The sequence below is a fragment of the Pezoporus wallicus genome, unplaced genomic scaffold (genome assembly GCF_028554395.1).
Source record: "Pezoporus wallicus isolate ANWC-B61680 ecotype Strahan unplaced genomic scaffold, APGP_CSIRO_Pwel_v1 scaffold_13428, whole genome shotgun sequence".
NCBI lineage: Eukaryota > Metazoa > Chordata > Aves > Psittaciformes > Psittacidae > Pezoporus > Pezoporus wallicus.
This window is the reverse complement of record NW_026637482.1, coordinates 1,505,956-1,529,945: the sequence shown is the minus strand read 5'-3', so window position 1 is coordinate 1,529,945 and position 23,990 is coordinate 1,505,956. Positions and strand designations below refer to the sequence as shown.

The 23,990-nt window shown below is 47.8% G+C and overlaps 1 protein-coding gene across 1 annotated transcript; it reads left to right on the top strand.

Annotated features, from left to right (window-relative positions):
• The first annotated feature begins 11,377 nt into the window (after positions 1-11,377).
• On the top strand, positions 11,378-20,889 carry LIPG (lipase G, endothelial type). The gene is made up of 10 exons (XM_057405683.1): positions 11,378-11,474; positions 11,560-11,741; positions 12,528-12,707; positions 13,673-13,784; positions 14,920-15,144; positions 15,595-15,837; positions 16,317-16,437; positions 17,006-17,224; positions 18,127-18,219; positions 19,800-20,889. The coding sequence occupies exons 1-10, from the start codon at positions 11,399-11,401 to the stop codon at positions 19,819-19,821; spliced, it is 1,473 nt and encodes a 490-aa protein (XP_057261666.1). The 5' UTR covers positions 11,378-11,398; the 3' UTR covers positions 19,822-20,889.
• The last annotated feature ends 3,101 nt before the right edge of the window (positions 20,890-23,990 follow it).

Below are 23,990 nucleotides of genomic sequence, written 5' to 3'. Positions count from 1 at the left end.
CTGGAGAGGGGCTTTGGGACAAGGGCCTGTAGGGACAGGCCAAGGAGAATGGCTTTAACCTGCCCGAGGGGAGACTGAGATGAGCTCTTAGGCAGAAGCTCTTTGCTGTGAGGGTGCTGAGGCGCTGGCACAGGGTGCCCAGAGAAGCTGTGGCTGTCCCATCCCTGGCAGTGTTCAAGGCCAGGTTGGACACAGGGGCTTGGAGCAAGCTGCTCTAGTGGAAGGGGTCCCTGCCTGTGGCAAGGGTTGGAGCTGGGTGAGCTTTAAGGTCCCTTCCAACACAAACCAGTCTGGGATTCTATGATTTGATAAGATGGACTGACCAACGGCAGCAAAATGAGACACTGTAGGAGTTTTGCTCTGCATCAGTCTTGGTCACTTGAAGAGCTCAATTATGTTCTATATTCCTCCCTGTAATTTTTAAGAAGACGTGGTTCCATAGGGGGCCAAAAGTTCTTACATAAGCAGATATATAGCAAAGTTATTTATATACATATCTTTATGTATCTGCATATATGTGTACACATATAAATCATCATAAGTGTGTCATCTAAAATACGTGAACAACCAGGATGCTTTTGATTCCCTGTGAATCCTCCTAAGCCACAGGCAATTCTTTACAAGAAGAGGTTAGCTGCACAGTCTGTCTCTGTTATATATACTGTACCCAGTTCAGGGTTGAGGAAACCTTAAGTGTCATGACATCCATGTTTCTGTCCTTAACCGTCACCACTGCTGAAGCATGACACAGTAGGCACAGCACCTTCTCTGTGCTGCTGGTGTCCAGCCAGCCAGCAACATGGTCAAAACAAGAAACCACAGCAATTGTTGATAATGTCTCAATACTCAGCATTTTTGACATATTATCCTAGAGCTATGAGTTCACCCGCCCCTGCACACCCACCTATGAGGGAATCACCAGTGGAATGCATCTCCCGTGTGATCAAATAACCTTGTGGCTGGGGGTTGTGTTTATTCAGTGTATTTCTTGCCAGCAAACTATTTACGCAGCTTCTGCAGCTCTCTGACATCTCAATTGTGGCTTTTGTTGCCAGAAAGGGACCAGCCAATTGACTTGATGAGTAAAGCAGTAAATAAAGATATCATGTAAGTGCCTGATCATAAATGTTATTTGAGATAAATGAAATCCTGGGCTCTTGTTTGCTCTAACCTGTCTAGCTCATAACCAAGAAGTACTGCTTTAAATATGCTTTTGGTTAATGAAACCAAAAATATCTCTGGAACTGGGGATATTGCCCACAATTTGCATCCACAGTTTAGTCACAGATTAAAATATGGGGAATTCTGTTTAAATATAAAATAGTTTTTGTTTTCCTCTGAGGTTGAAGCCTCTTCCTCTCCGTTAGATGAAGAGGCTTCAACCTTTCTGTGTCTCGTACATCTGCGTCTTCATCTGGACTGATGAAGAGCTACTCGGAATCACCTGATAAGCACAATCAAACCTGTTCTTCTCTTCTAGGGGCTTCTGCACCTGCATCTCACTGCTGGTACACACAGCACAGAGAAACCTGGGCATGGAACAAGGCAGAGATCCACTGGGAGCCTGCGAAGTGAGGTTGGATGATACCTATTAACACAACCAGTGCAAAGATTCCATCCAGCAGACAGGGTTTTGTTCAAGGCATGGCAAGAAGCTTCAGCCCTGAATGTCTGCTCCTCTAAACTTCATCTCCACAGCAACACTTCCAGCATCTTCATTGATCACACCAATGTGTGGTTTCTGTGTTCATTCTTTCCTATTCCTATTGTCAGAGATTTTCCCCAAGTTCCTGCTGTCCCCTGCTGTGTTGATTGCAGCATCTTCCTCTCCACAAGACAATGACTTCCCTGCTTTGATCCCAAATGTCACCTCTGAGGTCATCCCTCTCTCCTGGCTCTCCCCTCCCTCTCCCAACCATCCAGCTACCTCCTCCTTTGCTATTACAACAGCTCTGACACAAGCCCCCTCTTTCAAAGCCTTCCTTATCTGTCCATGCTTACTAATCCCCTATTTGAGCTGCCCTCCCCCTCTCCAGCCTCTCCTCTCCACTCTTTTCCAGTGTGCATGGTGCTGTCACATGCCATTGCTTGGGAAAGTCATATGATGAGCAGGGACTGCTGGGCAAGGCTGCAGCAGGCATCTGCTGAACATGGGGCCCCAGTGGGTAGCACATCTCCAGCTCCCTCCCCATGGCCACTGCCACCCCGTGACTCCATCAGATCCTGGACCTGCAGGTGCCGGGCATGGATGGGAGCTGAAGGCGTGGAACTGCACTGCAAATGCAAGGAAGGAGCCTTACACACAGGAAGTGGTTGGCAGGATGAGTCCTGCACCCACGGCTCAGACTGGGCAGGTCTGCTGATACTGCTCCCCTGACCTGCCTGCCTGGCAGGACTCTGCTCACACCTTCTACATTGTTATCTACTTAGAAAATACCACCCTTGCTCTCTAGAGCATATCATAGAGTCATAGAATAGAACCTTTAAATGGTTTGGGTTGTAAGAGACCTTTAAAGGTCATCTAGTCCAACACCCCTGTCATGAGCAGGGACCCCTTCCACTAGAGCAGCTTGCTCCAAGCCCCTGTGTCCAACCTGGCCTTGAACACTGCCAGGGATGGGACAGCCACAGCTTCTCTGGGCACCCTGTGCCAGCGCCTCAGCACCCTCACAGCAAAGAGCTTTTGCCTAAGAGCTCATCTCAGTCTCCCCTCGGGCAGGTTAAAGCCATTCTCCTTGGCCTGTCCCTACAGGCCCTTGCCCAAAGCCCCTCTCCATGTTTCCTGGAGCCCCTTTAGGCACTGGAGCTGCTCTCAGGTCTCCCCTTCAGGAGCCTTCTCTTCTCCAGGCTGCCCCAGCCCAGCTCTCTCAGCCTGGCTCCAGAGCAGAGCTGCTCCAGCCCTCGCAGCATCTCCATGGCCTCCTCTGGCCTCGCTCCAACAGCTCCACGTCCCTCTTGTGCTGCTGCCCCAGAGCTGGATCAGGACTGCAGGGGGGGTCCCCCAGAGTGCAGCAGAGGGGCAGGATCCCCTCCCTCAACGTGCTGCTCACGCTCTGGGGGTGCAGTCTGTGATTTGAGTGACTGTACAGAAAAGTTCTGTTTTTCCTATGACATGACCTTACTTGGCCTGCCTGTCCTTGTACTGGCAGTTCCTGTGATGAACATCAGCAGTGTCTGTACATTACAGGCAGAAACATGAGTACAAAGTACCAAGAAGTGTCCTAAGCTTTTCTTAATTAATTAGAGCCATTCGCTGTTCCTAATAATATCCGCACACTCAACACACACAATAAATATGAGAAGGTAGGCAATTAGGAATAAGTGCCCAGAAGGTGAAGCAGAGCGTGTAAGCAGCATCCTCAGGGACATCTCGTTCTTCCTCATTGTCATACTGCATATGCTGTAAATGAATGTGCTAGATGTCCTTTCATTGAAACAGTGAGGATTGAGCCTGGATGTAGGCAGGGGATATTTGTCAGGTTCTCAAAGTAAAATGTGCAAGCTGGTGAAAAATTCAATAATATTGTTGGTTTATATTATTAACATTATAACATTATACATTAATTTTTATAATGTTATATATAATATATACTTTATATTATTATCAATAATAAATTTATTTCATTTTCTATATATTATTAATTAAAGCCAACATCTGAGTAAAGCAGGAGACTCTACTTATCTCCAAGGATGGCTCAAGGCTTTCCCCTGTCTCTAGCAGATCCCAGGCTACACCCTGCTGTGATTTGTGAAGGACAAAGATTAAAAGAAAAGAGGAAATAAAAAACAGGGTGCTGGAGTACAAACAATACTAACCTTGATGATACACAACACAATCTTGTGCTGCTTATTTCTGTGCTCCAAAGTGTTTGCCACAATTTCTCTGACAAAACCCCTGAAAATGTGTGGTTTAAAATGCCATTCTCCTGTAATGAGAATCACAATCAAATACTGCTAAAGGATCTCCTAAACACCAGCCAGATCAGCAGTCGATACTATGAAGAGAGGAAGAACATGCATTAGCTGTCTGACCCAACAACGGCTGACTAAAGAATAATCTGAGATTTTTGCAACCATAAACCTTAGGTGCAAATTAGCAATAATGGAGAGAACAAACATTACATGTCTTTATGGGGCTTTGCTTTGTAAGTAACAAATTAATTGGTTTTAATAAATACCTCCTTTTCTTTCCTGTAGGCACTGGGGTGTTGAGTGGCATGCTCAGAGTTTCCTCATTTTTTGTGTCCATCCAGATTTATGGGATCCATTTTGGAAGCCTGAGTGCCACTGAGATCAATTTAGAGTGTATTTAAGAGTGCTAAAAATGATGATTTAGGTGTCTGCTTTTGGGTTTAGTCTGGGAAGTTTTTGGAAAAGGAGGAGATGTCAGCTTACTGATTATTCTCCCCAAATGCCATCTTGCAATATCTTTTAGAAATGAGCCCAAAGACAGAGCCTGTGGCCTGGTCTGACAGACTGATCTAAGCAGGTAGGAGAGCTGCTGCCTGCTCTGACAGCTCTTATGGTCTCTCCTTAAGCTGCAGTCTGTCTGAGTGTCGAATACATCACACTGATGTTGCTACCACATCCAGACTTGGGCCAGGTATTTCTGCAGATCTGAAGAGAAACATGTGGATAAGGATATGTGCTCTAAAAAACTCCTTAAACCAAACAACTGCCTCCAAACCCCTCTCTGGACTTTCCAGCAGCTCCAGGCTCCACTTACAGAAAAGGCAGGGGACCAGTGTTAGTCATTTATTGGGTTTTTTAGTCATCTTTCCCTTTGCTGGATGCTGGAGAGTTAAAGCAGGAGCGCTGCTGGGAGCTCACCATCCACCACAATATGAAGAGTCAAGTGATCATGAACTGTGATGCTTCTCCAATACCCCGCTTAGGACAGAAAAAAGCAGAGACAATCATCCCCCGGGTACCCACAGCACTTCTGCACTGCCAGTGGGCTTGGCTCCAAGTCCCTGTTCAAGCCCAAACATGCTCAGCGTTCATACAGCTTGGATGAAAAAGAGTGGGGTTTGGGCATATGCGTAGAAAGAGAGAAAATATACGTCGTTCCTCGGCACAGACCTAAAGACATCCTTGTCATTAGAGTGGTTGGAGCAGGCTCACCACCCACCACTGGGTCTTCTGTCCCACACAAAGCAGCCAAGCGGTCTGTATCCATCTCACGTACCTCGGCACATGCTGGGAATGACAAGGCACTGAATTAGCACTTGTCTGCTTGGACACAGGCATCAGGACACACTGAGCTCTCACTGGCATTCCGGCTGTGCTCCTGCACAGCTCTGCTGTGGCCGGAGATGGTGTGAGATCACCTGAGGGTCTCTGCAAGAGCAGCACGCTCTCAGTCAGAGAAACCTGGCAACTACTTCAAGGCATGGGCAGGGGTGAAAAGAGATTAAAATCACCCTAAAAATCACTTCAGGTTGCTTAGGCATGGGAAAATGGTACAACAAAGAGTGGCCAGGAAGAAGCTTGTCTTTGGTGAAGGGTGGTCCAGCAGCAGAACCAGGGTGCTGCTATGGGAAGAGGGCAGCCAGCAGGGATCAAAGCCTTCTGAGACCCTCCCTGTGTCTGGGGGATGCCCGGAGGCAGGTACGAACTGTAACGTTCCTCCCTGTGTGACAACGTTCACAAGAATTAGTGTTTCTCAGGAATGCAGGGATTTATTCTTCAAGGCCCACTGTATCCGCGAGCGCTGCAGCCCAAACACTGCACCAATAGAGCATGTGCTTGGTAAGAACCCAGGAACAGATGCTAGCGGATTTAATGTGGGACAGGAGGCCCATTGCAGGTTTGCAGACTGCCAGCAGGGTCAGCTGTAAATATTCCCTCACAATCAAAGGCATTCATCTAAGGATTACATGCTGGGGGCTTTGTGGTAAAGTAAATTTGCAACTAACGGGACCATTAATAGTCAGACAGTTTAGTTGCCATTTATTTTCCCCCTCAGTCATTTTTACTACATCTAAATACCATGGGGATGTAGGACTTGAATGATGTGGCCTAAGAAATCAGCTTAGAAGAAGTAGGAGAAGGGGTTACCTCCAACAAAGAGAGCTCAACAGGGATCGAATGGGGATATCAATAGTGGGTAATGCCACTGAAGCATGTGAGCTGATTTCATAACCTAATGGAGATTAGCCTCCTCTGCAAGCAAGCTATCGAGGGGTATAAGCATGTTCATAGAGGGGGTGTATACGAAAGGCTGAGGAGGGGAGGAGAGACTTTGTGGGTTGGGGAATGGATGTAAAACAAAGACACCATGGGCTTTTTTCACCTCAGTTTGATGTTCACAGAGCAAAAATACGCACAGCAGAAACTGTGCCACGTAAGTCGTATCTCCCCCCTCTGCAATAAGCACTCAGTATAAAGAATTAGTGGCGTGATGGGATGATGACAAACCAAGAGGGCCTGGGCTGACCAGGCACAGGGTGATGCAAGGATTAACCCAGGGTGTTATTTCACCACAGAGCTGCCTCTCCAGGACACCCCTTTGGGGTGCTGTCAGCTCTGCATACCTGTCTGATGGGGAGGTCCCCCATGGCCCCAGCTCAGTGCACCCCAAAGCTGCCCGAACAGCACTTCCCTCCTCGGTTTCTTATGCAGCCCCCATCTCTACCCCTTCTCCCCATCATCTCAGCAACAAATTAGGCAGATGGAGCCAAGAGTGGAACTAGCACCAATCCCATTAAATTCTACTGCCTGGGCTGTGTTTTATAATTGAAAAGAAAAACTGTTTTATAACCAAAAAAAGAAAAAAGAAAAGAACAATCCCTTTCTCTCCCCTCCTCCTCCGATCCTGCAAATACTAAAACCCTACTCCCTCTTCCATTGGAGAGGAAGAATGAAAATAGGGAAAAGCCAGGCAGGAAGAATGGAGGGTGTGTAAAACATTCTCAGGTTTCTAAATGTGGAATTAAAAATTTGAAGAATAGGAATAATCACTCCCTGATGCCGGGTATCTGACCTAAGGCAATGGAATTAATCTTTGGCTTGTGCAAATGAGCGATCCTTATTAGGAGCATCTTTGTCTCTTTTTGGTGTGCCATTGCTTTCAGTAACAAGCATCCACGAATGCAAAAGCCACTGTTTTTCTCCATCAAGAGGGTTCACTTAAGCCAACTGCTCCGTTTCCACCTTCCTGGTGATGTGAATGTGATGGGATGCAATCTTAGCCATTGGAGTACCATGCAAATCCATCCTGCAGCCACTCACTGAGGTGATGATGCCTTGTCCTGGGCAGCTAAACATTCTCGCTGCTGCTCTTTCCATGGCAGGACATCCCTGAGAGAATGAAAGATGCAATATTGGTAGCCCCATTCATGCAAGCAGCTGCTGTTTGTTCTCCTTGTGATCTCCAGAGCTTCTCGCCCCAGAATTACTCTGCCTCTGCAAGTCTCTAAAGAGGTTGTGTGATGCTGAAGGGTTTTCCCTCTCCCCTTAGCGCTCAGGTCTTTGATGGTGCAGTTCATTCACACTTCTTGCTGTGATTTCTGCAGGGAAAAGAGGTTTTGGACTGATTCTAAAGACAGAGAGATAGAAGTGTTAGAGACAATTATTTTGCAAAAGGCTCCTGATGTCAGTCTCCTTGAGCAGGACGGTGACAGACACGTTCTATTAAGAGACACAGAACTCCTGCAGAAGACACTGAACATAACGCAGGATGGAGATGTTTTGCATTGAAGGGGTCTCACCGATGGATACATGGACATGGAAACCTCCCAGATTAAATGCTGCTGAAAAACCTGTTTTATCTTTCCCTGAACTTAGGTCTCCAGGAGATCACAGTGGGAATGGAGCTGGGAAGAAAGAAGAGAGCCAGAAAGAAGCCTGCAAGAACAGCCACCATCTCCCCAGGCATTGCCCAGCTCACAGCAGCTGCTAGGATAAAGCCTCTGACATCCCTACAAGTGCTGCAAATACTGAGCTTCCAGCTCTTTTAAAGTGGATTATTATCCATTTTACCCTGGTTTATTATTTATTACTTATTACAGTATCCAGGAATTCCATCTGGGAACCATGAAATCTCTCCCAGAGAAAAACTAATCAAAACTAGGAATTTCTCCTTAAAATTATTGTGCTTAATGAACTGTTATTTTCCAGTCAGCTCTGGGTGGGTGCCTTTTACCCCCCAGGACATTTGGGTTACAGAGAGGTCAGTGCAGAGCCATACTCTTTGCATTGACACGATGCCCATCACAACCGTTCCTGAGCATCTCCCTGGACCTTTTGGCTGAAGCAGCCAGGAATTATTTGATGTGCTTCTTCCTCGCTGTTGCTAAGTTATTCTCACTCCTGCTGTCATTTGTGGAAGCCAGAGGCAAAGAGCAGGACACTACACAGACAAAAGGAGGACTTGTCTCCACCCATCGCAGCTTTACAATGGCAAGAGGCAGCAGCTGAATGCAAAAGCACAGGAGAAAGAATAAGAAGACGTCAGAGTGGCCGATGGTCTGGCAGGGCTTTGTTGGCACCAGGAATGTCTTTAAATGATGAAGCATTTGGTGATGAGGCTTGGTTGATTCATTTCCTGCAGGAGTAAGGCCGGCTGTGGGCCAGCAGCTGAGAAACCTCTGTCCTTTCTTGTTTAGGCCACCACTGTTGGGATGCTGCTCCTCGGTGGACCACACAGCTGTGGGAGAGGCAGCTCAAAGCCATGCTCCCTAGGGAGATGCAGTTAGTGTCATCTGCAGCCTCCTGAAACAGGAGCTGCTCAAATAGCTCCCAGAACGTGTATTCACTCTGCCAAGTCAGAATGAAGAGGTTCAAGAATGATCCCCAAAAGGAGAAGAGCAGCAGTCCCCCATCATAACCTGCTGTATGAGAGCTAGGAGGAAACCTTTTGGAATGGAATGGAACAGAATCGAAAACAGGACAGAATAGGACAGGACAGGACAGAACAGAACAGAGAAGAACAGAATGGAACAGAGACAAGAACAGAATAAAATATAATAGCATAAAATAGAATAAAATAGAAGAGAAGGATAGGATAAACTAGACTAGAATAGAATAGGCTCTTAGGGTAGTTTGGGTTGGAAGGGACCATAAAGATCATCCAGTTCCAATCCTCTGCCACCTTTTCTCACATCCCTACAACTGCAGAAGTTTCCTGACGTAAGAAGTTTCCTGACGTTCTGTCCATCAGTGAACCAACTGGGACACAAAATAAATCACAGTATCTGGTGGTGGCCTTGGAAGTGCTGGGGTAAACATTGGACTAGATGATGTTAAAGGTCTTTTCCAACTTCATGGAGTCTATGATTTTATTATTACGAAGACCAAAGAATCCCAGACTGGTTTGTGTTGGAAGGGGCCTTAAATCTCATCCAGTTCCAACCCGCTGCCATGTGCAGGGAAACCTTCCACTAGACCAGGTTGCCCCAAGCCCCATCCAACCTGGCCTTCGATATAGAATGGAATATATCAGTTGGACCTCTGATGGTCACCTAGACCCACTGCCAGCCCACGTGGAGTCAGGAGGTGGCTGGGCTGAGCAATGCTCGCAGGCCTGCAGGATAGGAACTCAGCTCACCATGAAAGCACTGCTGGAAAATCAGATCAGTTCTGCCACTGATACCTAATAGTGAGGGCTGAAACAATTCATGTCCCTGATTTCCCGTATTTCCCTTGATATTGACTGGGTTTAGGCCTCCATCTCTTCATCCTCATCTCTGCCCATCATTTGCTGTACCTCTCCCCTGCCGCTGTCTTGCTGTTTTCAAACACCTCAGATCCTAGAGCCTCTTCCTTGCTTTCTGTTGTGGGTTTGGAGGGAAAGGAAGGGGATGATGTCCTAGGGCATCTCCTTCTTACGCTTACACAGCAGTAGAAAATAAAATGTAATCTTATAGGTCATTAGCTTATGGATCAGGCAATAAAAAATTGGGAATAAAGAGCTTTTCACAACTGAGGGTTCAAAGCTATTCATGGCATCACTACTTCCCGACTGTGGAAGCTGGTGGACAGCCAGGTGGGCTTGCCCCATGGGGAGCATCTGATGCCTGTTGGGTCTGTGGAATTCAGAGTGTACAAGATTGCATGTGGATCTGAAAGCCCCAGACCCACACTAGCACCTGGGGTGGGCAGTGGGCGCAGCACAGGCGCGCTGATGGCTCACACAGCCCTTTGTGGTGCTTTGCTTTATCCATCTGAGGAACCAGATTTGGTGGAGCTGCCTGTCCCCGCTGCATCCCGGTGGTGGAGTCACCGTCCCTGCGAGTGTTCGCAGAGACGAGGCCCTCAGTGCCATGGGTTAGTGGTGGCCTTGGCAGTGCTGGGGAGTGCTTGGACTGGATGAGCTTAAAGGGCTTTTCCAACCAAGGTGATTTTATGATTCTATGTATATATGTGCGTACATGTACACACACGTACATAGGCACGTACCTGTACGTACACATACATACACAAACACATGTACACACACATACGTAGGCATGTACATGTACATACACATACATACACAAACACACACGTACATGCACATACGTGGGCACATACCTGTACATACACACACACATGTACACACACACACACACATGTACACACATATACATAGGCATGTACCTGTACGTACACACACATACATACACACACACGTACATACACACATACATAGGCACGTACCTGTAGGTACACACACATACACACACACACATGTACACACACATATGTAGGCACGTACCTGTACATACACACACACACACATGTACACACACATACATAGGCACGTACCTGTATGTACACATACATACACACACACATGTACACATATAGATAGGCACGTACCTGTACGTACACATACATACACACACACACACATGTACACACACATACGTAGGCACGTACCTGTACGTACACATACATACACACACACATGTACACACACATACATAGGCACGTACCTGTACATACACACACATACACACACACACATGTACACACACATACATAGGCACGTACCTGTACGTACACACACATACACACACACATGTACACACACACGTGTACACACACACGTGTACACACACACATGTACACACACACGTGTACACACATAAACACACCTCCTCCTCCCCACTTTCCCGTGTCCCCCCACATTGGGCTCCCCACACGTGACCCCCTCCCCCCGACGGCGCGCGGTTCTTCGTTTATTCTTTGCCCGACGTCACGGAGGGCGTGACCAATGAGAGCGCCGCTGCTGGCCGGCTCCGGCAGGGACCGCCCATCGTGCCATGAGCCCCTTAAAGGGCCCCGCCGCCAGCGGAGCAGCGCTGCTGCCGCCTGTCCCTCCGTCGGTGCGTCCGTCCGTCCATCCATCCATCCATCCCTCCGTCCATCCTTCCACCCATCCGTTCATCCATCCACCCATCCATCCCGAGCCATGCCGGGGCTCGCCCTCCTGCTCTGCTCCGCCGTCATCTGCTGCACCGCGGCGCCGGCTGCGCTGCCGGCCCGAGGTGGGTGAACGCGGTCCCTTCCCTGCGGAGCGCGGGTCCCTCCCTCCCTCCCCGGCGTGACCCCTCGCTCCGCTCCGCTTTGCAGATGCCACCGTCGCCGAGCAGCCTGCGCCGACGGCAGCCGAGCCGCGGGTGAAGTTCTCGCTCCGCTCCGCGTCGCACGCCGGAGAGGAGGGTTGCGCGATCGCCGTCGGTCACAGCAAGTGCCTGGAGGACTGCAGGTTCAACGTGACAGCCAAGACCTTCCTCATCATCCACGGGTGGACCGTAAGTACGGAGCGTCGCGGGATGCTCGGTCTTCAGTCCGTCCGCTCGCAGAGTGTGAAGTGCGCTGTAATTGCTCTGGGGCTCCAGAATATGTGGGATTTGGGACAGCTTTTCCTGTTTTCAGCACTGTGGTCTCTTAGTGTCTGCGCCCGAGGTCCCTGGATCGTTTAATTTAAATTGCATTCTATAGCTCTGTGAAATCACCCAACTTGTTCACAACTGCTAAGACCACATCATGCCTGTATAACGTGAGCATGGTAAGGGGAACTTTGAGGCTTTTCCCTAAAACCCAACTAATCGACCCCTCTGCGGGTGGCACATGTCTCGATACACATGTATAGCCTTTCTGCAATCGTAGCTGTGCGTCTGCAGCCTTGACTTCAGCTGAAAGAAACGGAGGGCTGATAGACTTTACCAAGCTTTCTTCTTCTGGAGTTCATGTGGCCGAGCATGTGGCACGAGGGGACTTAGCTCTGACAGAGCTTACACAGTGCCAGGGCTGGAAAATCATTTTGCAATCCATCAGAATTTCTGAAACCCTTGGGAAAAAGGGAGATAAGGAGGCGTGTAATGCATGCCTCTCACTCCTGCCTTAACCAGCAAGACCCAGAGTCTCTCAAAACCTGTTTTTCTTACACCACTAGTGCAACGCTGAGAAGTAGTGGGGCTTGCAGAGGACCAGCATGCAGCTGGAGCAGGATATGTAAATGATGTGCAAATAACCCAACTGTGAATATGTAATCTGGGTCCTGTGAGATGGAAACTAACACCTGGATCTCCTTCTAGATGAGTGGCATGTTCGAAACCTGGCTGGGCAGCTTGGTATCCGCTCTCCAGAAGAGGGAGAAGGATGCCAACGTGGTGGTGGTGGATTGGCTTTCCCTCGCCCACCAGCTCTACACCGATGCCGTGAACAACACACAGATTGTTGGAAAAAGCATAGCTAGGCTGCTTGACTGGTTACAGGTAACGCGAGTTAAGAACAGCCTCTGTTGTAATGCTCTGTGGGGGAATGTTGCACAAGGGAACGGAGCATTCACCAGCTCCAGCGCTCACGAGCTGGTGTAATCCCAACCCCGAGGCTTGGCGGGGCCGTGGCTCAGAGCTGAGGTGTGTGCTCAGCCCTGTGCTTTCCTGGAGACGCTGCCTTGCGGCGCGCTTGGGTCGGTGATGTTGAGGGGGACTTCCATGGGCAGGGACACCTTCCACTAGAGCAGCTTGCTCCAAGCCCCTGTGTCCAACCTGGCCTTGAACACTGCCAGGGATGGGGCAGCCACTCTCTGGGTACCCTGTGCTAGTGCTTCAGCACCCTCACAGGGAAGAACTTCTTTCTTATATCTATTCTGAACTTTCCCTGTCTCAGTTTTAACCCGTTACCCCTTGTCCTATCACTGCAGTCCCTGATGAAGAGTCCCTCTCCAGCACCCTTGTAGCCCCCTTCAGACACTGGAAGCTGCTCTGAGGTCTCCACGCAGCTTCTCTTCTCCAGCTTGAGCAGCCCCAGTGTTCTCAGCCTGTTGAGAGGTGCTTCAGGCCCTGATCATTCTTGTGTCTTCCTCTGCACTTGCTCCAGCAGTTCCATTTAGGAGTCCTGCTTGAGCAAGTTAGGAGCTGGGCATTCAAAGTTAACCTTGGCTTCCAACAGGTTGGAAAAGAGAAAAGGCCCATGGTGTAGTACCATGGAGTCTGTGGCCAGTACAGAGGTCTGCTGCTCAAAGGAAGAGTATCATAATCGGGGTTGGAAGCTGGGTACTGTGGCTGGGGGCAAATGACAAGTGCCATCCAAATCCTTCATTGTGTCTTGATGGAATAAGAATGAAGCATGCTTGTCTGCCCCCTCGCTCCAGTCACTTCTTGGAACTGGACTTTATAGTCCTGCAGATGCCCTCAAAGACAGGGGAGAAGATTATCACACCTCTTCTTCCATGCAGGAGACCCCACTCTTCCAGCTCGAGAACGTCCACCTGATCGGGTACAGCCTGGGCGCTCACGTGGCTGGCTTTGCTGGTAACCACGTCCATGGGACAATAGGCAGGATTACAGGCAAGTGGCTTTTTAAGTGGTCTCTTACCTTCTCTTAACAGCAGGGCATTTCCCCGAAGAGGCTCATTTCCTGTGTTGCTTCGATGCTGTTTTGGGCTTGCACGTTCAGAAATGACAAGTTTCCTACCTGTGGCAGCAGTGGGGAGCATGGGTCCTTTCACATGAGGAAGTGTCTTCATTTTGAACCCTTAAGTGCGTGTGTGTGGGGTCAATGAAAAAACCTTTCAGAGCATAACCTGATCACGAACCCACATTTGTCTTCAAATTTACCTCAAACAAGCCCAACTCAAACTCTTACTGTCCAAATCCTAAGCTCCTGAGTGATACTGGGTTTTGTAATTACAGCTCAGAACTAGTGGAAGTGAGAACTATTGGGTGCTGTTTGTCCCGTGGGATGTTTGATCAAAAAACCCAAAACCCACCAACCCCAACCCCTCATTCTGAAAATATGTTGAAGAGAATGCTTCTGACTCCAGAGGAAAGCTGATTTCAATATGAGAGAACTTAAAGCATCGTACAAAGGGTTGTATTAAGCGCTTAGATGCGACACTGGCAGTGAGAATTCCTCAGAACCTAGCAGTAAATATGTGTATTTAGTTAAGCAGAGGAAAAGAAAAGAAAAATCACTGAACAGTCAAGTTTAGGAATGGCTCAAGAGCACAGCTTCAGGTGGCAGTGAGGTTGACAGAACCTCCCAAACCCTTCATGGGATCTCAGATGCAGGGATTACCTGGCTGCTGCTTAAACTGGTATTAGTTGCTCCGTATGCCCAGTCTGAAAATAGACAAAGCCAAGGTAGCTTTGGCTACTACTGGTCTCTGTGTGGTGCTAGACCTCTTCTGGTGTTCTTCACTGTGACCTAGCAAAAACTTGTTGCTTCTGACAGGCATTCTGAAACCATTGCTGTAGGGCAGACTGTTGCTACTACAGAGTTGTATTGTACCAAAAGTGGCATGGGACATCTTCATTTGTTCCCTCAGTGAGCCCATGGTGAAGAGACCTAGGGGGACAGCATCAGCTATGAGGCAGGGACTGTCTGTGTTATCAAGGCTGCTAGCAGCAGGCTCCTGGCTGTATTCTGTATGAAATAACCCAGTTTCTTACCTGGCATCTTGCATACTGTCTCTAACACCAGGTTTGGATCCCGCTGGCCCTATGTTTGAAGGAGTGGACCCTAGCAAGCGCCTCTCCCCCGATGATGCTAACTTTGTGGATGTCCTTCACACCTACACAAGGGAAACACTAGGTGTTAGCATTGGGATCCAGATGCCTGTAGGCCATGTTGACATCTACCCCAATGGGGGAGACTTCCAGCCTGGCTGTGGTTTAAGTGATGTCTTGGGAGCAATTGCCTATGGGAGTAAGTTCTCATTACTTACTTTGCCTCTGGTCAGTGCAGACTCCTCACAAATAGACTTGGGTTGATGCTGGGGCATGATCTGGTTTACAAGAGCACAGAAAACTATTTTTTCCTTCTAAACTGCCTGCTGGAGGTAGTTGCTAGAAACTAGACCTGCTTTTAATTCTGAAGTAGCATGTTCTCACTCTAACACTTGATCATGAGCTATGGTCATTTTGTGCTGGGTCTAAAATCCTCTTTAAAGCTTTCTTCATAGTAGAGACAAAACAAATGGCCTTCTTCACTTGTCTTCCGCTAACCTCTTGAATTGCTACTGTTCGGATCACGTTCACATTTGGCAATGCTCAGCTCATGCTGGGCTGCAAAAAGGCATAGCTCACTGTACCTTACCAGCTGCTGGGGTGGCAAGTGCCTAAGCAAAACGTTTCTCTTGCAACTCTGCCTCTCTAGCGATCGGTGAAGTGGTTAAATGTGAGCACGAGCGGTCTGTGCACCTCTTCGTGGACTCCCTCGTGAACCAGGACAAACAGAGCTTCGCGTTCCAATGCACCGACTCCAGCCGCTTCAAGAAGGGCATCTGCCTGAGCTGCCGGAAGAACCGCTGCAACGGCATCGGCTACAATGCCAGGAAAACACGGAACAGAAGGAACAGCAAGATGTACTTGAAAACAAGAGCTGACATGCCGTTCAAAGGTGTGCTTCCTTCTTAGAAAGAGCACAGTCTCCTCTCTAAGAGCAGGCTCCAAAGTCAGTGTTGGGAAAGACGTGGAAGAGTGGCATCACCTTAAAGCAGCGCAGCACCAGGTCTTAGTCTTTTGCTGTTACCTGGCTGCATTGCTGTCCTGTGGCATCACAGTGATCCTTCCTCCATGGAAAATCAGCAGGGCTCTGGACATAAGGATGCTCAAAAGAGCTGTAGTGCAGTTTTCACATGTCATACAAGACCACCCCAGCCTTAGAGCAGTGTAAGGTTTGGGGAACTTTCCCCAGGGTGGACCTGCTGTTGTTGTGGTGTAAATATCAACTCTGTAAAGAGTAAGGGCAAGGAAAAGCAATTGATGATAAAGAAAGGGTCTGGCCTTTGCCAGCCAACACTATTTCACAAAGAGTAATGCTGAGAAATGTTGTCTCTTAAAGTTAGTTCCATCTGTGCTCTCCTTTTTTCTTTCCAGTCTACCATTATCAGATGAAAATGCATGTCTTCAGCTACCAGGGCTTGGGAGAGGCTGATCCCACTTTCTCCGTCACCCTTTATGGCACCAATGGAGACTCGGAACCTCTCTCTTTAGAAATGTAAGTAAGCTGGCCTGTGGTGTTTAGCTAAGGACGTACTGGGACTAGGCAAGGTGGCATCATTCTTTTCCCTCAGGTAACATTAACCTTGCATCTGAGCCTAGCAACCTCGCTTCATCACCATTCGAAACACTTTTCATTCAGTACTTTAATTATAACTTACTGCTGAAAAAGCAATTTGATGTGCCCAGTCCTCTACATATTAGCCTTTATGGATCATTGTTGAGGTACTTCGTTTTGCTTTTCCCCCTACCATTCGGATGTACTCTGAAATCACCCAGATCTCTGGAGGAACTGTTGACCTCCTTTAGCCTCTTCCAGAAGAAACACAAAGCTTGAAATTACCTTTAAGCTACGGAAGAATGGCTGAGCCAAATGCATGTTGCATTATATTGAGCCAGGGATCTAAGCTTACTTTCTTTAGTGTAATCAGTGATTAACTGGTGACAGGGGAACGTGGAGCACTTGATAAGCTTCAGAGGGCTCTGTTTAACTGCTTGCGTGGAATAAACGAGCATCTGGCATACTTCCATAAGGAAGAGATGTCAAGTCCCTGCTTATCTTTCAGGCTTGATCAAATTGGCCTAAACGCTACTAACACCTTCCTGGTGTATACTGAAAAGGACATGGGTGAACTGATGAAAATAAAGCTCACCTGGGAGGGAACATCTCAGTCATGGTACGACCTATGGAAAGAGCTGAAGAGCTACTGGTATCGGCCTGCAAAGCTTTCCCAGGAGCTGCATATCCGACGTATCCGTGTGAAATCTGGGGAGACGCAGCAGAGGTAATGACTGTGTTAGACTGCATGGGATTTCACTGGAAACCTTGATTCAAAGGAGAAATGCTCAGAATCTAGCAGGAAAAGTTGGGGGTTTGAACTTGATTGGTACTCTGAACTGCCTTTTGCTTTCAGTGTACGAGGTAATGCTCCCTCACAGTGTAGGAGAGTAGGTTACTTGCCAGCATGAGGTTGCAAACTAGGTTTTAAGCAAAACTAGTTACCATATGTGAGATCTGGGATATTCTTTTGCTTTGTTTAGAAAGCTGCCCTGCCTGCCCTCTGGGGACTAAATTAGCCTACTTCAAGATGGTATAGGTCATACCAAAAAGGTTAAAGCACCAAAAAATGAGACAGGACCAAAAATACTGAAACATAGCATGGTTATTATTTACACCCATAATGTGCTGATTTGGCACAAACCAGATCTAAGACTGCAACCATTAACATGGTGACAACAACTCCTTAGTGTTCCTGAGATGTCTATAACTGGAAAGCTACCTGAACAGCCAACAAAAAGCTGCCAAGCATGCAGCCTGCACTCCCAAATCTCATGTTAATGTTGTTCTGAAGGTAGTCCAGATCTATCAAAGAACAGCAGTTGATACTGGCAATTTCCCACATTTCTCAAAGCTTTCTAAAACATCTGCTATCATCTGTTAGGTATTTCTGCGTCCCAGTTTCTACAATTTATGAAACATAGGGGTAGTAGAAGCAAGGATTCTCAAATAAAAAATAAAGTAGGAAATAAAACAGCAGTTCAACAGGCTAATGGTGTATCAAGGTACTCCACAGGAAGAATGTCAGATCAAACAACTTGTCCTAGAATTAGCTGCAATCCGTATTACATGTTTGCTAATCATGGAGGCAAAAGGTACCTTTTATTGACTTCTGATTCCGCCTCTTAGGTTTGCTTTCTGTGTGGAGGATGCCCAGCTAACCAGTATAACTCCTGGTAAGGAGCTCTGGTTTGTGAAGTGCACAGAGGAATGGCAAAAAAGGTAGGAAAAAATCAGCTAAGAGAAATCCTGTCTGGTGCATGCGGCTGTGCTGGATGAGTGGAGCCAGATTTTTAGGTTTTTTTTTTGGTTTAGATTCCTGGAACTTCTTCTTCTTTCAGGAGAAAGTTAATAAATTCTAGCCAAGATTCACAGCTATTAGAGTTAATTTTCATGTGTGCCTTCAACTGTCACTAGCTAGGTGATATTCTTCTGACTTCTGATGATGGTTTGTCATCTTGTACCTTTACATGCTTACTACCAAGTGAGTATAACACAATCCTTAGGCCCAAAGAACCCATCTGCTTGCTGTTACGATAGACGCTCAAAATGAGGTGCTACCACTTGCAATAGTGCAGAGCTAATTAGGAGCATCTATTAACTGCCCTGTAAAACAGAAGAAAGGTGGGAGTGCAGGGCATTGCCTCACAGATCTTTTCAGCATGGTAGAAGACCTCGAGCTGCCAATAAATCTCTTTGATTAAAGTTTGAACTCAACTGCATGAGCAAGACACAGCTGAGGTCTTGTTCTGGCATTACAGTAATGACTTTTACTGCTTCATCTCCAGCTATGCTAGTCTCTTCTGGTTCAGAAGAGTGCAAACTCAGCCACTGACAGAGCATCTCAGCCCTGCTTAACCTCTGGGGGCCTTTTCAGACACTTAGGATCAGTTCTCAGAGCTTGACTAACAGTAAATCTGGTCCTAGCAGTGATAGCTTGATTGCTTCAGACTGCCTCTAGTCGTGTTCTGAATGAATCCCCAATGCTTCAGATGAAACTCAGCCTTTTGCTCTCTTTCTTACTTTCCAATTTGTAAACTTAAAGCTTTGTCACTTCCAATCCGGAGACAAAGTGCATGTTAGGGCTAGCAAAGCACTGTGGAAGTTGTGCTTTGCACAGCCCTCTTGGGCAGCAGAGCTCAGCTCAGAAATGCAAGCTGGTTCCAGGTTTGGCAAAACCCATCAAGCTGTGCTACATACAGTAGCAAGCAATTCTGTGAATGGAGCCTCTGTGCAAAAACTTGTTGCTCTGCCACAGAGTTGTGAAAGATCAAGTAAACATTCCTGCAGGTACAATAAAAGGCTGGTTTGATACGCCTCTCTGTAACCCCCATAAAGCAGAATTGCTGGCAGATGTGCCCTTCCTCCTTCCTCGTGGAGTACAGCTTTTACACGAGGCAGATAAGAGCTCCAACACGTTGTGTTTTCTAGGAAATGATCCTTCCCAGAGATCACGAGCAGTTACTTGCTCTTTGCTCTCCATTCCTGCCAAGTCACTGCATGATTATAATTCCCTGCTTGGAGACTGCGTCTGCATACATCTGTTCACTCTGGATGGATCTGAACAGGCAGAGTCTAGCATCAAGACCTGTAATTTCTCTTTGCAGCCTACTTGTGTGCATAATGTCTGCTTCAGGCTCTCACTGAGCAGCTACTGAGCAAAGTGCTGCTTTGTCAGAGTAAAATACCAACCTGTACTGTCCAAACCTGTTCTTAGTGTCCCAGAGTTTCTTAGGAATTCTCTATTACTCCTCCTATCTTCTGCATTTAACTGTATTTTTTCCTCTCTCTGCTTTTCCCAGATCTGTTTCAAATGTGCTCTGAAGACTTCTTTAAAGACACCGCTGGGCAACCTAGGTGGCTACAGAGATGGCAAGATCCTTTGGCAAAACTCTGGCTTGGATCTAGAATAACTAAACCAATGTTATCACTTCCCCAAGAAGCCTGGTTTGTGCATTTAAACTTACCCTGACCTGTTACACATTGCATTTCCTGCCCTGCATTTCCCGTTAACTAGAACTATGGATGAGATCTTCACAGATCTAGAGCTCAGCAATGATCTACTGGTTTGCCAACCACTGGAGTTGAGAAGGTAATAGTGCTAGCTGCCCATCACACTGTTGGCAACAGAGCTGTCAAAAACAGATTAGGATCTAGCATAGAAGTTAATGTGGGTCCAATAGCACTATGGGCTATGGAAAGATGAGATCAGCACAGGTCAAGTGTTTGGGGATATTCAGGGGAGGAATATGGGGATAAGCACAATGCCACTTACAATTTGTCCTTTGCTTGCCTTAAAAATAACCTGTTCTCTATCTGGCTGATATTTAAATCTCTGTATTTTACCTTATCAGAAGGTGGTACTCCGTCCTCACGGTACCTAGGGCAGAACACGTTGCAGATGGCAGACGATGGTGTTGGCAGCTGCTCCTTGCTCTGGGTCACTGTCTGCGGTGAGACTGCCCAGTCCCACGTGTTGATCTCTTTGTAAGAGGCAAAAAGCAGCTGCCTCACCACTGACTGTAAGGGAGGAGGAAGGTAATGAACCGTGATTGCTTCAGAAGAGCTTTGCACCAGTCCCTTTAACTACTGAGAACACATTCACCTCTGTCCTGGTGCTGCTCTGGTACCAGTGCACAGTTAAGACCTTATCTTTCGCTGAATTACTCAACTGAGCCAAACAGACAACATCCTACCCCCATTGCCTAATGGCAGATCCCGGTTGGATTCCCTGGTGCCAGGTGAACTTGGCTTTGCTCTGAGCTGGGCAGACTGAAGCTGTCCTGCTTGCTACAGCAGAGTGGACCTTGCCAGAGGTGAACTACATTATTATCTGCTTTTGGGAAGGAGACTCGGTGGAACGACTCTTGAATTTCGGCGTGCAGAAATGCAGTCTCGAAGAGTGGTGTTGCCAGATCTGAAGACTTAACAAGTCCTTTTGAGGCCTGCAATTCTCCGAGATTTTGTAGAGCTTCAATCCAACCAAAGCAAGCACATTGGAGATATTTCTGTTTCTTTTTCTTTTCCTTTTTTTTTTTTTTTTTTTTGGTTGATTGGGTTGTTTTGGTTTGGTTTTGTTTTTCTTTTTGGGTTTTGCTTTTTTTTTTTTCCATGGTATTGTGCAAAGGCTTCAATAACTGAAGCCTTTGGTATCTGTGACTTGTCACCGTGCCATGTTTAGAGTGATTTTAAAGCCCTGTTTGTATATTGTGTTTTTTGTATGACTTAAAACATAATTTATTTCTTGTATTGTATATATGTAAAGTTTTAGTTTCGAGTAACAGTTTTTATTAAGCCTTAAGACAAAAAATAAAGGGCTTCATAAAAATCTTTGAAATATCATTATTGATCTACCACAAGCTTACACGTGCCTTGCCAGAACAAGAGCCCCTGGCAGTCTTGTCCCTCTCCTGCAGGAATGAGAACACAATGGCAGAGCAGCAGCCAGGTAGGTGCCCTTATCCAGCACCCTCCTGCCACATCCTCTGCAGGCTGTGTGGCCAAAGTAGGCTTGTTCTCTCCATCCATACACTACAATGTGCCTTCAGGAGTGGAGTAAAGTCACTCCGTATCTACTCCCATGTTGTCTGTAGCTCCTGAGCTGTCCATCATACAACATTGGAGGTTTATTCTGAGCTTTAGCCTAGCAGCAAGGACATGATTTCACTGGTGCCCAAGGGATCATCTGTTTTTTTGGCGCAGGGAATTTCACAAGATAAAAATCCCTGTCTGGGTAACATCAGAGGGGCCTTCTATGGACGCTGAGATGAGCTCTTAGGCAGAAGCTCTTCCCTGTGAGGGTGCTGAGGCGCTGGCACAGGGTGCCCAGAGAAGCTGTGGCTGCCCCATCCCTGGCAGTGTTCAAGGCCAGGTTGGACACAGGGGCTTGGAGCAAGCTGCTCTAGTGGAAGGTGTCCCTGCCAGTGGCAGGGGTCGGAGCTGGATGAGCTTTAAGGTCCCTTCCAACACAAACCAGACTGGGACCCTATCTGCCCCTTCCCCACCATGCCTGTAAGACATGTTCAGCAGGGGAATTCTACTAAAGATGTTAACCATTCTTTCCCACCCTGTTTCCTTTCAGCCACAGCAATACCACTACTGCTTTTGGCTGGGAGAAAACAAGATGTTACGTTACTTACACTCTATGGCTGCTGCAGGGAACACAGGGGACTCTAGAAAGACCATTGCTGCTGTGCCAGGATAGCCAGGGCAAGTTGGGACAAGCTCCTTCTCCTTTGTTGATTTACTGTGTTAATGCTTTCCCTTCCTGCTTTAGCAAATGTCATTTTTCCCACCCTGAAATGCTTCTCCTTTGCCTGGCTTCAGTAGCCAGCCCACTGGTGAATACTTTAAAGAAAACTTACCCAAATCTCATCACTAACTGGGGTTTCCTTGCTTTTTCTAGGAGCCACATCATTAAATTAAAGGAAAACTCTCACAGTGCTCTGCCTATGCCTGACATAAATTGGTGGCACAAATCCAGCAGCAGCAGAAGGACTTTGCAAACAAAGTAAATACCTTCTAGCTGTGCAAGATTTACATGAAATTGCTTAGTTAGCCCAGCAATGGGTCGCTGTGAGGAAAACAACCTTCGTAGAGACAGCAGAGCGAGGGGGAGGCTGTTTGGTACCTGTAGGACCCCCAGTTATTCTGCACCCCAGAGCTGGAGGTTTATTCTGTGGGTTTACCTTCCACACAGTGCAAAGGAGGAAGGACTCTAATCCCAGAAGCCATTCCAGACATCTGAGACTCATTTTTTGCCCCTTGGGTATGACTGCAGCACAAGGCCTGGTGCCTCTTGCAGGGTAATTCTCCTGCAAAGACAAACAGGGTCTGGTCCCTTTCCCTATACGAGAAAAACGGTGATGTTTTCACATCCAGCTACTCTCTATATGGAAAAGTGGAAAGAATATAAGCTCACAAGAGAGGAGGAACAGGATCCATGGGCATCCCCTGTGGGCATCTATAGCAAATGTAGGCTCCCAAATGCATCACACTGCACATGTTGAAGCTGACTCCACACCTCCTGGCACATCAGCATGCACCCCTGCACAGCTCCCCTAGTTAAGAATTTGGATGTGTATTAGGCAAAGTGGGTGGAACAGGTTTATTTACAGTTTTCAATGAAGCACATCCCAAATCTGTGCCAGGCAGGGCTGAGGCTGCAGGATGGACTTGCTGTGGGCCTGACCCCTGTGCTTGCAGCCCCTTGGTATCCTTCCACCTCTCCCAGGTTTTTTGGGGGATCACTATTTCACAGCCACTCCACTCAGCCCCCCAAGGCGGGTCCCAGCAAAGGTCAGGCTGTGCCTCCAGAGGAGCAATATGTCCCACAAAGTGAATGCTTTACAACCCTCCTTACAACCCTCCTCACCCCCAACATGGGGCTGTCCTGCTCCAGCATCTGACTGCAGGCTCCGGCATCCCAGCACCAGCTCCTACATCCCAGCACCAGCTCCTGCATCCCAGCGTGAGCACCAGATCCTACATCCCAGCACCAGCTCCTGCATCCTGGTGCAGTCACCAGCTCCCACATCCCGGTGCAATCACCAGCTCCTGCATCCCGGTGCAAGCACCAGCTCCTGCATTCCGGTGCAATCACCAGCTCCTGCATCGCAGTGCAATCACCAGCTCCTGCATCGCAGTGCAATCACCAGCTCCCGCATCCCGGTGCAATCACCAGCTCCCACATCCCGGTGCAATCACCAGCTCCTGCATCCCGGTGCAAGCACCAGCTCCTGCATCCTAGTGCAATCACCAGCTCCTGCATCCTGGTGCAAGCACCAGCTCCTGCATCCCGGTGCAATCACCAGCTCCTGCATCCTGGTGCAAGCACCAGCTCCTGCATCCCGGTGCAATCACCAGCTCCTGCATCCTGGTGCAAGCACCAGCTCCTGCATCCCGGTGCAATCACCAGCTCCTGCATCCCGGTGCAAGCACCAGCTCCTGCATCCTAGTGCAATCACCAGCTCCTGCATCCTGGTGCAAGCACC